The 14,905-nt window shown below is 44.1% G+C and overlaps 1 protein-coding gene across 2 annotated transcripts in view; it reads right to left on the minus strand.

Moving 5' to 3' along the window:
• Positions 1–3,167: 3,167 nt before the first annotated feature.
• The window catches only part of HABP4 (hyaluronan binding protein 4), a 42,541-nt gene continuing 30,803 nt past the window's right edge, over positions 3,168–14,905 (minus strand). For both annotated transcript variants that reach the window (XM_032308263.1, XM_032308262.1), the window contains exons 6-8: positions 8,986–9,157; positions 6,209–6,394; positions 3,168–4,748 (exon numbers count right to left, since the gene is read on the minus strand). In XM_032308263.1, coding sequence (XP_032164154.1) covers positions 4,692–4,748; positions 6,209–6,394; positions 8,986–9,157 — 415 coding nt within the window. In that variant the 3' untranslated portion in view covers positions 3,168–4,691. The remainder of the gene's footprint in view (positions 4,749–6,208; positions 6,395–8,985; positions 9,158–14,905) is intronic.

The following is a 14,905-nucleotide window of genomic DNA, read 5'->3' on the forward strand; positions in this document are numbered from 1 at the left end:
AGCCTGCTTTCGCTCTTCCTGAAGGCTGCTCCTGCAGCCCGCTCACTCCCAGCTCTCTTTGCCACACCTCGCAGTACATGGGGGCTGACCACTTTGCATTGCTGACAACATAGGCCTTACCTCAGGTACTTGAGTTTTCCTGCCGGTGGCCCGGATGCTGCCAGCGTCTAGACAGGATAAGTGCAGACCAGGGCCACTGACGCAGTTGTGTAGGTGTGTCATTGGTGGGGGCGAGCTCCCCCTGGGTTGGGCAGCACACACTTGGGGGCTGTTCTCAGTGCCCCTGGTGGGATGGCTGTTCTCGAGGAAGGTTCTTACCTCACTGAGAGCGTTAGAGAACCATGGGAGCTCTGGAGAGACTTATGTGCACCTTGACACCACTCCAGTCTCACATGACAGGCATTCCCACTTCCAGATGACTTTGTGCTCCCAAGTCGGCCCTCTGAAATGGGGCCACGTTTTTGCAAAGTCACAAGGCTTAGAAGGCATTGTGGCTTGGCTGGGGAAATTCCAGCATCACCCTGAGTCACAGGAAACCTTGCGGCTGAGGGAAAGGCTTTCTGGAGCACTGGGAGATGGGCAGAAGCAGCCTGAGCCCATCAGAGGTCTCAGGAGCCATTGGGCCCTTTAGGTTTCATGAGGCCCCTGGGAGAGCCAAGCTTCTGTTCATTTCCTCCAGTGCCTCACTGGTGAACTTGAACCTAATCTTGTGGCCTCTCAAATCTTGCCATCTTCACCTGAGCAGGAGAACTGATAAAGCGTTCCTGGAACACTTCTAATCCCATCGTGTTTTCAGGAGAATGTCAAGCGGGACTCACTTAGGCCACTGTGCGCAGTCGTGTTGCTCGCTCTGGCTCGTGCCTCGCCCCGGGGGAGGGGCTGAACATGGCCTCAAACAGCACATGGTGGGGCTGCATTGGTCTCCTGCCAAGGAACCTGTCCTCTGGCCTGTCCCTGTCCTTCTCCTACCAGCTTTACCCTAGAGACTAGTTACTGAAGTGGAAATTTCAGGAGTGTGGAAGGAACACTAGGCTTGAGGAGTGAATCCTGTTTCTGCCTCATCTCATCTCATGCTTGCCCAGGCAGTTGTTAGGAACTGAGAAGACACACGTACTTCCCCTGTTCCCTGCCTGGGAAATACGAGACAACTGTAAGACCGCACACAGCAGCTGCTCAGGCACCCTTTTTCCTTAGCGGGGCTCTGCAGCAGGGCGGGAGGGGGATCCTGCAGATGTATAAAACTCCCAAGCACAAAGCCTTAATGTTGGCGTGACCCTTGGGACTAAGTCAGGGTAGTGGCTCATTTCTGAGGGAGGGGAGGCTGTGATTGGCAGAGGCACATGGACAGACTCCTGGGAAAATCTGTTTCTTAGGTGGTGCTTATAAGGAAGTTTTGAGCTTTTATCCATAGTATTTTACAATAAAGACCTTTTTCCCTAAGATTTTAGTTTTAAGTAATCTCCAAACCCAACATGGGTCTCAAATTCACAACCTCAAGATCAAGTCACACACTATACTGACTGAGCCAGCCAGGTGCCCCCACAATAAATATGTTTTTAAAATACCTTTTTTTCCTTCCTCATTCCCTTTACCACATAAATACAGACCCCTCTGGGATGGAGCCAGGTGAAGCCGCACACACGTGGGCCGTGTCGTGGGCAGTGGTGCCGGCCGCCAAAGGGCCTGATTCCAGGCCAGTGCTGGACGATCCAGAGAGGAGGGCGGATCCATGGTGGTTGTTTCCACAGACCATACCCTCGTAGAGGCTGAGGGAGAGACGGGGGCAGTGAAAGGAAATGGGCAGATCGTCTCTCACGGTCTTATCCAGCTGGGTAACGCCATGTTGAGGGGGAGGGCAACCCCTCCTGCTGTTGGCAACGTGGCTCTTTCCTGAACAGCTCAGGAGAGGTCAGTTCCTGTTTTTGAGGGCTAATCTTTCCCTGCTTCTGAGACCCAGGTCCAAAAGCTCCATAGGACTTTCCAACACCACAGGGTATGGTTCCGGAAGAAACACAATGGCCTGGAGGAGCTAGTGGAGAGAGAGAAGTCCTGAACTAGTGACCCCCTTGTGGCCTCCTGGGCTCCGGAGGGGCCTGCGTCACATGGAATGAAAACAAATGCTTATCAGCACCAGGCTGAAAATCTATTGCTTCTTTATTTAACCATCCAGTGCATGATTTTAACCTTCCTAAGGCAATTCCCAGCCCGGCAGCCTCTAGTAAGTCTGCCTCCTCCCCCAGACCTTGTCAGAGCACCACCTTGGGTTTTCACCCCATCAAGGCTGGGTACCGGACCCCCTCCCTTCAAGGGTCACATCACTGTGAAGCTCTCCCAGCTCCAGGCCCTGGGCCTACTCCCCCAGCCCATCTTCAGCTGCTGTCTGGCTGCCTGGGATCCAACTGTGAGCTCCTTCAAGTTGGGCTTGGGGCTGGCACACCTGACTCTGGAGTTCAAACATACTTGACCCCTGCCTTCCAAAAGTCTTGGAGCCTGACTTTCCTTTTGTGGGGTTAACTTGCTGGGTTGTTACTAGCTAGAAACGTGACCTGCCTCTGATATGTCTATACCCGAGCACCTCAAAGGAGAGTTGTAGGGGAACTTTGACCAGGAAGGCCTTCCCTTGTTTATATGTCTGAACACAGCCCTGCCTACCTTTTATTTTTCCCTGCAGTGTTAGGGATTTCCCCTGCTCTTTGCTTCTGCTCACTCTTCTCTGGGGCACTTTGGACAACCACATGACTAAAACCCGCCATCCACCTGCCCCACTGAGCAGTCTTCTACAGGCTCAGAAACTGTACCCTGTCCCCAAAACTATTTCCAACTACAGGACCCAAGACTGCTCCCTGGTAGGGAATGTCAGTATGCCTGGGAAGGATGCGGTGTTTGCAAATACAGTATTAAATCTAGTACTACAGGCTTTTCAGGCATTATTTATAACACGAGAATTTTCTTGAAAGGGATCTCCGTTTTGCCAATCTTCAAAGCCAAGGCAGGCAGGATGACTTCATGTAACGGCATTAAGCCTGCCAAGGAATGGCACAGCCTCACGCTGTCCCAGCTGATCACTGTAGCTAAAGCTGACATTCACTCTCCAGAGACTTAACTTAGATCAGGGCAGTCCCACTCGTGTCCTTCCCATGGCAAGGGAATAAAACAGTTAATAGATCTTAGTACTCAGATATTAATTTAATAATGAAACCAAGAGTGGTCATTCACCCACAGCAAAGGTCCTTAACCAGTCATCACATGGTTGGGGCAGGAGGTTCAGCCGATTCCTTCTACTGGGTCTTTTTCCACATTCTTTTCTCTTGACCTGGGAGTGACCAAAAGGATTCAGCTTTCTATACACAGTTAGGAGGGAATACCAACCTTTATTTACACTTGGGTTCAAGTTCAGAGCCATCTTAAACAGCAGAGCAAAGCGAGGGGAAAGCACAGATCCTGGGACCAGGTTCAGATTCCAACACAAGCATGTTAACTGGTGACAACAGGCAAATGTTATCTTGAGTGTCTGCGGTACAAGGGGAGAGCATCACCCCAGCTGCCCACAGCTGTTAGAGCTGCCTCAGCCCCAGTTCCCACCCCAGGCGCACGGCCAAGTGTGGCTCCTGCAGGGCTTGCTCTGCTGGGCAGGGCAGGACTTTGGGAGTGGCTGAAACTCAGAGGTGGCCCCTAACCCCAAACATTCACCACAGGCAAGAAATAGGAACTCCAACTGGTGTAAGGGCTGAGTGAGAAAAACCGCACATGGTGTTCAATAAATACTAGTTATTTACAAGTCTTGCTGGGACAAGGACTGAGGGCATCTGTACATGGGCACTGTATTCAGATACTAGTTTTGAGGGAGAAAAGGGTATGGTGTTAAGTTGCAATACTCTTTTGCCTGGACCCCTTTCACTTGATTGATGGGTTAAATAACATGATTTTAAAAATCATATGCTTAATACCCATCCTAAAAACCACCCGAACCCTAAATATGCACATTTATACTAAGCATGTGTGTATGTGTGTGTACATACACACGGAAACCACGAGGTAGTTAAATCACCATTAAAAAAAACAATACTTTTCCTAATTCTCTGTTATAGAGTGGTGGCCAGTGGCTATATATACACTAGCTGCTTAATATTATTAAATGCAAACCAGAACTCAAAAAATACCAGGAGAGTGTAACATTTACAAGTAACCAGTAAATACAGTTGTATTTTAATTCCTCCGTCTCTGAAAAGTAGGCTGTGACTGCTTTAAGTTAATGGTCCAAGTTATGCATATTTCCTCTAATACTAAAGAACACAGCCTTCCAATTCTGTACAATTTACGAAGTAGTCTCAGCAGATTCTGTTTTACATCTTTACTCTCCCTGTTTTTGTGGAGGATTCAATACAATCTCTATATATACATTTTAAACACTGTTTCTGAACTTCATTTGGAATTCCTTAAATAAAAAAATAATCACCATTCTCCACCTTCTTGAGAAAGTGCCGGACTAACCCCCCGACTGGAACTGCTGCTCTGGGTCTGGAGAAATCCCTATCCCACAGCCCCCAGGCCAAAAAAGCGCAACAAATTCACACTACACGGGAAAAAGCAACATCTATTGTTCTTAGAGTCTGACTCTCTTCCCCACAGCAAGAAAAGTCTCTCATAGGTACACCAACGCTGTTTTAGGTTGCTAGGGAAATAGGGCTCTCTCAAGCCAGAGCAGGAAAGTCCTCAGGGTCATCTGGGTTGGGAGCAACATCTTGTGTCTAAAAAAAAAAAAAAGAAAAGTTTTGAAATCAACAGTCATTTTACCCATTCCCATTTGGGCACATCCCTCTAGAAATACAGGCCCACTCTCATCCAGGGAAGGCGCTAATGGGGGATATAGCCCAAACACTGGGGAGAGGCAGGCCCCCAGTACAAAGAGGAGACACAGAGTGGGGGACACAGAAGGGTGCCTCTCCCTTCTCAGAATCACTCCTCTCCCCACTACAAGATGGCCAGCAGTGCCCGCCTTCCTCCCTTTCTCCCACAAACCCTTACTGAGTGACCCTGAGTATCATACTCAGGGATACTCAGTGTCCCTGAGTATCAGGCACTTCCCTCATCTAATAAACATGATATAGAATGTTTACTACTTGGAGATACAAGGTTGATTAGAGACAGTTCCCGGCTGCCCTGGGTCCCCCTGAGGTCAGGGGAGAAGCCCTGAGGAAATCACAGTGTGGTAACTTCAGCCAAGTGGCCAGTGAACAGACCCCAGGAGGGGCTCCCACTGCAGTCTGGTGGCAGAGTGTACACCATGGTCAGGTAGGGGCTTCTAGAAGAGAAGGTTCTTCCAGAGGTAAGCCTCAGTGAAGGAGCAAAGAGAATACAGATCTCCAAACAGAGTACCTTGACAGTGAAAGGTGGCGGTCTGGGGGCAGGTCTGAGCTGGAAGAGCACATGTTCAGAAATGTTTATGAAGTGCCTAATACACACTCAAAAGTGTGCGAGGCACAGGGGAAACCAATAGTGAGCAAAAGCACACATGGTTTCTGTCATCCACTGTAGAGACAGCAGACACTGATCAATAATCACACCCCTGAGGATAGAGTTAAAAATGAAGATAATGCTTCAAAGAAAAATAAAATTGTTTGCTCAAGGACTCTGACCTGGTCTGGAAGGACATGTGCCCAGAGAAGACTCCTGTGAGGGGGCAAGGTCAGAGGGTCTATGACTCTAGGTGAGCAAGCAAAGGGATAAGAGAAGGACTATCAGGTACAAAGGCCCCGTGGGGTCAGGAACATGCTTGTCTGAAGAACTAGAGGTAGAGGTGTTGGCTGAGAAGCAGGGAAGAATGGTCTGAGGTGAGATGACGAACCTGGGGAGGTCACAAGGAGGCCCTGAAGCCTTACAGAAGGTCCTGTCTGCCCTGAAAGCACCATACAATCAGATCATAGTAAGTAACCATCAGGTGATCTGACTGGTTCCCAAGCCTTTGTCTTTCTCTGTTCATGGCAGTGGTTCTCCCTGGTGACCGTGGAGGCTGGGGCTACTGAATGGTCTGTACCAACAATGTCCATACTGTTACCATCATTGTTCCAAATGCCTCGATGTCAGACCCACACCAGACAGAGGGATGGACAGCAGACCCTGATGGCCCTCCCAGCTGCACAGCCCAGGGCATCCTCATCCTCTCACTACCTGTAAAAGACCATTCAGGACCGAGAACACAAACACTCACCACCACCTCTGCTCTGGGTCCATAGTTCTCTGCCCTTCTGATCCTTCCCCGGCCTCCCCGTGTGCCACCTCTGGCTCCACGCCCAGGACGAGGGAGGTTACCGAAATTAATCTCCAGCTGGGATGTGATGTCATTGGCTGCTTTCCGGAAAACGTGGGCATCATCTTCATAGTCATCCTTTACCATCTGAAACAGTCACAGCATCTCAGCATCACATGCACACACGTCTCCATGGACACTCACTCAGCTTAGTGTCCCAGAGCCATGCTTCCAGGGAGCTGAAATGGCATCACGGTGGGACAGTGCCTGCTGCCCCCACCATGTGTCGTCAGCACTGGACTCCAGGGCAAGGCAGAGGTAGGGACTCTGGTGCTCTGGTTCCAGCAAGGGGGGGATCTGCCCGTTCCCCAGCCACGTGTTCTCATATGCACAGTCTTCATCCAAACATCTTTGAAGTCACTATTAATTCAAGTGGGACCAAGTTTCTATCGGTTTGGCAGGTTAAGGTGTAAGATCTGACGTGCCTAACAGCAATCGATATGAATGGTCTGTACCTAAATGTATTTTGGCTAAGATTTTTAAAAGTCTTAATTTCTCTTATTTGTTCACAAATTCTACTTTGATAAATAAGGAAATATCACCTTCCTAGAATAGAACTTGATGGAAAAACTCCTTTCAATGTGGGTGCTGACTGTACAAATACCATATGTTAAGAACTGCATGATTTACAATAAACAGTTCTGACTCAAAATATAGAGAACTAGTAAAACAACAGAGTACGGTTATCGGAGGATCACCACTGATGCGGCAGAAGGAACTCAAGCTGCTTTTTAAGAACGATTATCAGTCAAAATACTTTGAGAAATGACATTTTAAGAGGTCAAATAAATTCTGCCTCTTGTTAAAGGAAACTCCATTAAATGTATCTTGTTCCAAATTTGATTTGGCATCAATTCCTAGTACGAGATAAAACAAACCTCTCCCTTTTGAGTAAAATATAAATCTACAGGAAATATGCCGAAAGTCCTAGATGAGAAATCTCCAAAGTGCTATAATGCTAAACATGCCTACAACTCGTCCAGGAAATGGAATCAAGCTTCCCTGAACTTATCAAGCAAGCCCTTCTGGCCACATGTTCATTACAGGTTTCATGTTTAACAGTCGGATTGCCTTCAAAGCTGCACCTTAGGTAAATGGACTGTTGAAGCTAAAACGGTGAAAGAAAGAACAATTCAGGAGCACTGGCACTCTGGTAAAAAAGGCAAACACAAAAAAACAGCAAGAGGCAAATTAACCACCCAGCACGTGCTGTAGAAAACTGCGGGCTCTGGGGGAGGCTCTGGGGGTACCTCGTTGGGATGCTGAGCAAAGGCCCTACTCAGTTCACAGGCTGCTGCTGGTCTGGACTTGGCAAACAGGAGAGATCACTGCAGTGCTCCATTTCTTAGGGTCCCCAGCACAAAGTAAATGCGTGACCCCACGACTGGGCTTTTGTCACTTTCAGAGCACTTCCTGGCTCAGTGCCCTAGGATTACCAAGGACCAAAGACGTGCTTTCCTGAGGCCAGGCTGCATGAGTCAGCTAACCCAGGTGCTTCAGATGCTCCAGACCCCTCTTTGGAAGCAGAGCGGGTGAATCTGGTGTGGATACAGGACAAACAGCTTCAGTTTTCGCCTGACCTGTCAACTACCCATTTCACATCCATCCTGACAGCACATTTGTTTGAGGCAAAAGCTTTATTTATGATGCCACAGAACAAAAAAGAACAAAAGTGAATTGGAAAAGAGCCAACCCAGCTAGCTGGACTTGCAGCAATGAATGCTGCAGGGGACCCTTACGTTCAGGAACATAAATGGAATGTGACTAAATGACACAGTGACCATCCAAACAATCTATGCAGAAGATCTTTCCAAAGCTTAGGCTCCAAAAAAGGGCTAACACGAACTGAGAAATGAGGCCCTCAAAAGAGGGAAGAACACCGTGAGCTGTGAGCGATCCTGACCGCGCAGCCTGGTCTCGGGGGCTTCTCCCTGGAGTCTCAGCAGTCAGGCCCACAGGGCGGAGCTGCTGCAATGCACAGAGCACAGAACTGCAGCTGGTTTCAGAGGATCAATCACTCCCAATTAAATGCTCTTATGCAGAGTTTGAGCTGAAACTACTCTATCATGAAATACAGGAGTTATCCCTTGACATGGCATTGTTCATGAAACACTGTACCTCTCTTTTGAGACAAAAATGAAATGCCATTAACACAAAGTATTTGCACAGTCAAAGCACAGTTCTGGGTTGAGCAGAAAATGCACTGTCACGGCAACTGTTTTGTATGAAGTGTCAAAAGGTCAGGTTTCTACTCTTTTTACAAACAATACAGATAAGAGATACAGATAAAATTAGGCATATATTGTATCTGATTACTCCTAGGTAGAAATTAAAATGCCAACTGCTGGGACACCTGAGTGGCTCAGTGGGTTGGGCCGCTGCCTTCGGCTCAGGTTGTGATCCTAGGGTCCTGGGATTGAGTCCCGCATGGGGCTCCTTGCTCAGCGGGGAGCCTGCTTCTCTCCTGCCTCTGCCTGCCACTCTGCCTGCTTGTGCGCGCAAGCGCATTCTCTCTCACTCTCTCTCTCTGACAAATAAATAAAACCTAAAAAAAAAAAAAAAAAAAAAGAATGCCAAATACTAATGTCCCATTTTCACCCTAGGAGTGGAAAGGGTCATTTGGTTTCTAGAAAGGTAATCTAGACGATTACCTCTAGAGGAGAAAATGTCATGCTTACATCATCTCTATACTTGGACTTGTGTATTACCACCGCTTTGGAAGGGACAGTAGACTCAGGTTTCCGGATGTTAAACTCAGGCTTTGGTCTTGTCTGTTCTTGAAGGTTTTTCCACTCATCAAGGGTCATCTCTTGAACTTGAGTTTCCTCTTCTAACTCCAACTCAGGAACTCTATTAAGAAGCAGAAGTTTTTGATGGCTCTAAAACGTCTTTTCTCAAAGACAAAGTTGTTACTATTAGTTTAGCATACCTTCATGATCCCGCATCTCAAATTTACATAAGGTAAGACAATCTCTGAACCATATAGCTTCCTTATTTTAATCATTTTATGCTATCACTGCCAACTGAAGGTAATTCTTGTTTTCTTTCTTTCTTAATAATCTCGATGCCCAATGTGGGGCTCCCACTCACACGTCTGAGATTGGGAGCCACATGTCCCACCAACTTTGCCAGCCAGGCACCCCCCACTTCCTGTTTCAAAACTGTCTTTGAAAAATGGGAGCATCACCATCCCATTAACATTACACTTCACCTCCCTGCAGTCCCTTCCCAGACGGCATTACACACAAAATGAGGTAACTGCAAAAGAAAAGGGAGGAGCTGTTATGTTAAAACAAATAGAGGCAACCATGAAAAGAGTTTTAAAACAGTGGGTTTCAAATACATAGTATAGTTTTGTAAATACCCTCTTCAGATTCATGAAATTTTAAGAGAAAACAGAAGACAGATTGATAGATTGATGGACTAGAATTCAGAGCCCAGAAGTAAATCCTCACATTTACGATAAACTGATTTTTTTCAAGCAGGTGCCAAAGATAATTCAAAGGAGAAACAGTAGTCTTTTCAACAAATGATGCTGAGAAAACAGGATATCCACACGCAAAAGGAAGTCGGACCCCTACTTCACACATTTACATAAATATAAGAGTTAGACATACAAACCCCTTAGAAGATAACACAGGCATAAATATCCATGGCCTCAGTTAGATTAGGCAGTGGTGACACCAGAAGTATATGCAACAAAAGAGAAAGTGGATTAACTGGACATCACCAAAACTTCTGAAAACTTTTGTGCTGCAAAGGACACCATTAAGAAAGTGAAAAGGAAACCGCTGGAACAGTAGAAAATACTTGCGAATTATATATCTGATAACGACTTATGTCTGGAATACAAAAAGGACTCTTACAACTCAATGAAGAGAAATAACCCAACTGAAAAATAGGCAACGCTCTGAACAGACATTTTTTCAAAGAATATTTAAAAATAGACAATAAGATGCTCAATATCATTAGCCATCAGGGAAATGTAAATCAAAACCACAATGACAGGGGCGCCTGGGTGGCTCAGTGGGTTAAAGCCTCTGCTTTCGGCTCAGGTCATGATCCCAGGGACCTGGGATCAAACCCCACATCGGGCTCTCTGCTCAGCAGGGAGCCTGCTTCCTCCTCTCTCTGTCTGCCTCTCTGCCTACTTGTGATCTCTGTCAAATAAATAAATAAATCTTTAAAAAAAAAAACAAACCCACAATGACTTATACCCACTCCACATTCAGTGGGATCATCAGGATAAAAAAAGGCATTTAACAAGTGCTGGTAAAGATGTGGAGAACTTGGAATCTTGGAACCTGGTAATACGAAATGGTGTGGCCACTTTGGAAAACAGCGTGGCAGGGGCACCTGGATGGCTCAGTCTTATTTAAGAGCCTGCCTTCAATTCAGATCATGATCTCAGGGTCCCGGGATCAAGCCCCCCCATCGCACTCTCTGCTCAGCGGGAAGCCTGCTCCTCCCTCTCCCACTCCCCCTGCTTGTGTTTCCTCTCTCACTGTCAAATAAATAAATAAAATCTTGAAGGAAGGAAGGACGGAAGGAAGGAAACAAACAGTCTGGCAAATCCTTAATAATGTAATCTAGAGTTACCATCTGACCTAGTAATATCACTGCTAGGTGTATACCCAAGAGAAATGACAACATATGCCCATGTGAAAATACAAATGGTGCCACATATGGCAATTCAATAATGCTGTTTACAGCAGCATTATTCACAATCACCAAAGTGGAACCAGCTTGGAGGTCCATCAACTGATTAATAGACAAAATGTGGTATATCTAATACTATGGAAAATTATTTGGCTATAAGAAGAAATGAAGTATTGATACATGTTACAACACAAATAAACCTTGAAGACCTCATGCTAAATAAACCAGGCACAGGAAGTTTATGTACAATTCCATTTATATGGGATACCCAGAAAAGGCAAATTCATAGAGACAAAAAGCAGATTAGTAGCCCCCAGGGACTGGAGGCAGGGAGGCCAGGGAAGGACTGCTTAATGGGTACAGAGTGATGAAAATGTTCTGGAAATAGATAATGGTAATGGCTGATTAATGGTAATGGTAATGGTTGATTAAAATTTAAAACTTTATGTTACCTGCATTTAGCACCAAAAAGAAAACATATGTAAAAGAAAGAAATGAAGCCTTGATACATCCCATGGCATGGATGAACCTGAGAACATAAGGCTAAGTGAAATAAGTCAGACCCAAAAGGACAAATACAATATGCCACTTATATGAGGTGCCTAGAATAGGCAAATTCATAGAGATATAGAAGAATAGAGGTTGCCAGAGGTTAAGGGGAGGGAGGAATGGGGATTTATTATTTCATGGATACAATGTTTATATTTGTGAGGATGAAAGTGTTCTGGAGATGGATGGTGGTAACAACTGCACATGGTGTGAATGGAATTAATGCCATTAAACTGTACACTTACAAATGGCTAAAATGGTGGTTTTCTATGTTATATATGTTTTACCACCATTTAAAAAAATTAATAACATAATATACCCCAAACCACTGACTTGTATAGTTTAAATGGTTGAATTTTATAGAATGGATATCGTATCTCAATAAACTTTAAAAGAAAAAAAATTAGGTGATGAGTGGGAAGGCAATCAAATCTATATATAATACCTTCATAGAAGGGCTAATGTAACTTACAGTACTAGGTTATAGGTTAATGACATGAAAACTATTAGAGAAATCTAATCATAGAGCATCCAAAACATGCATATTTATAAAGTAACTTTAAAATATCAAGCAAATGGTAGAAAAAAGATCAAAGCAGTGGTTGCCTCTGAAGGAGCATGAGGGAACTTTCTGGCACAGTGGTAATATTCTGTATCTTGATGGACAAGTTTGGGTTCCACAAGTATATGTATTTGTTAAAATGATCAAAAAAATATATATATATATGCATAAGAATCTATAATAGCAAAACAGTAGAAACAACCCAAACTCACCTAGAGAGAAATTTGGTAGAAAAATTATGGATAGTAAACAAGAAGACTCTCTCTATCTCTATATATTGCTGGAGAGCATCTCCTGGGTATGTTCATGAAATAGCAAAGTGGAATGTACATTACCATTCACCTAAGAAATAGTGAGATGTACAAATGTATCAAGTATCCCCCACTTTTTTAGAAGTTCACATTAAGCTTTTACAAAAGCCCACCTCAACACCAGTCTCTGCAAACTGAAAGAAATCCAAAGAGGACTTTTGCTTTTATGAGAAAAGGCAAAAAAAGTAGTATTCAGCTTTTATTGTGCGGTTAGGCAAAGTATCCTGAGCAGCGAGAGAAGCCTCAGAAAACTCATTGCCTGGGAACTCCACTCAGTCTATCTCAGCATCAAGTGGACAGCTTTGAACTGTGTCTGGGAGCATCTGTGCTTTATCTCAATTTCTCCTGTGCATCTGTTAGCAAGACGTGTCCTAACGTATTGGAAAAGCCCAAGCAGTTAATTTTGGAGCCTAGGAATGCTCAAAAAACTTTTATTTTTTTTTAAAGATTTTATTTATTTATCAGAGAGAGAGAGGGGGAGAGAGCGAGCACAGGCAGACAGAATGGCAGGCAGAGGCAGAGGGAGAAGCAGGCTCTCCGCCGAGCAAGGAGCCCGATGTGGGACTCGATCCCAGGACGCTGGGATCATGACCTGAGCCGAAGACAGCTGCTTAACCAACTGAGCCACCCAGGCGTCCCCTCAAAAAACTTTTAATATAAATTAATGGTACTCACTTCTTTTTTTTATGCCATTTTGGCCTATAAAGTGTTTCAAAGGAATGCCCTACTTTCAGATAGCAGGGGAGACCTGTATACACATAGGTTTTATTTTAAAAAATCATAATATAGGCCAGAGAAAGGTAACAGATAGAAGCTAGCTGGAAAGTGTAGTGTTTTATCAGACTGAACTTTGGAAACACCAATGTTTTATATAATTATAAAATTAGACTTAAGTTAAAATTCAGTCTCTAAAATTTGAAAACAAAATTAATCAAGGTAGCCTAATGTTTATCAAGTTGGTGATATAACCACCTGGAGAAACTAAAGTGATTATTCACTTCCCTTTGATTACTTTGATTACTCATTTCCCTCTATATAACTTTTTAGTAATCATATTATTGGACACAATGTTGGTAATGTTGTTTGTTACTTATGTGAGTAGCAAGTGAGTGATGTTACTGACAACTGGGATTTTCAGCATGGAAGTAACAAAGAAACAAATGTAAGAAAACTTCACTAAAAATCTGTAGTCTTAAATTTCAAATGGAAATAATGAATAAACTCATATTTTTTTTATCTAAAAAGTGTGTGTGTGTGTGTGTATTTCTTAGCTCTATATACTTAAATGTCCTAGAAACAATTAAGAACCTAGTAGCTGAGCACCCCTAGTGCTCAGACTGTGTTTTCTAACTCCCATATTCTATTAAGGGGAAATGGATCTCTTTGGAAAAATGACTCTTGTGTGAGATATTCTGTATTGGGTAGGAAGTATAGATGATGAGATCAGAATGCATCTTACCCAAACCAAGAAAGCCATTAAAGATGACTGAGTGTGTGCGTAAAGGATTAAGAATCAACTTGAAGAAGTTTCCTCTAGCTAAAAAATGGATGAGTTTAAGAACCCATAAGAATAAAAAAAAATCAGTGGATTGAAACACAGTAAATATGTTTAAATCTCTAAGTTCAAAATACTTTTTTTTTTTTTAAAGATTTTATTTAGTCATTTGACAGACAGAGATCACAAGCAGGCAGAGAGGCAGGCAGAGAGAGACAAGAAAGCAGGCTCCCTGCCGAGCAGAGAGCCCAATGCGGGGCTTGAATCCAGGACCCTGGGACCATGACCCGAGCCGAAGGCAGAGGCTTTAACCCACTGAGCCACCCAGGCACCCCTCAAAATGATACTTGAGAAAAAGTCACCTGCACCTCAGAAATATGATAGGGAACTGAACCAACTCACTATTCTAAAAATAGATCAGTAAAAGGTACTTAATGATGTAGTGATAGAGTAAGCTTTGGCATTAGAGAGCTGTGTATTTTACCTTAGCTTGACCGTCTAACAGCTTGACATTGGGCAGGTTGCTTATTCTCTCCAAACCACAGTTTGTCTTTCATAAGGACAAGTGAAGTCCAGTTTGCCAGACTCATGGTACATTTCTTAAACAAACTTCTACCTCACTGTAATCAACTAGTTCCAGGTATAATTTTTTCTTTACCATTCATGCCGGCTAATAAGTGAAGAAAGAATGAGATTATTAGACTATTGCTGATGTGCAGCCTTAATGAAGTAATGCATAAAGGCAATGATGACCAGCAGCCTTCTAAAACCTATGAAATAAGCCTACAAAAAGCTGAACCTGAATTTGATCAAACCTCTGATTTTCACTATTAATTTTTAGGAAATACAGAAAATCCAGGGGACAGAGAATATGTTCAACTCCTCTACAAGCAATGCTTGTTGCAACTGGCTTGTACTAGTTTGAACTGGCTCACAGTCAATTGTTAAATTTTCACAAATTTTGTGAGCTGGCTATTAACCACTGTTAAAAATTAAACTATGTAAACTTAATTAAAGTAAAG

The sequence above is a fragment of the Mustela erminea genome, chromosome 12, assembly GCF_009829155.1.
Source record: "Mustela erminea isolate mMusErm1 chromosome 12, mMusErm1.Pri, whole genome shotgun sequence".
Taxonomy (NCBI): domain Eukaryota; kingdom Metazoa; phylum Chordata; class Mammalia; order Carnivora; family Mustelidae; genus Mustela; species Mustela erminea.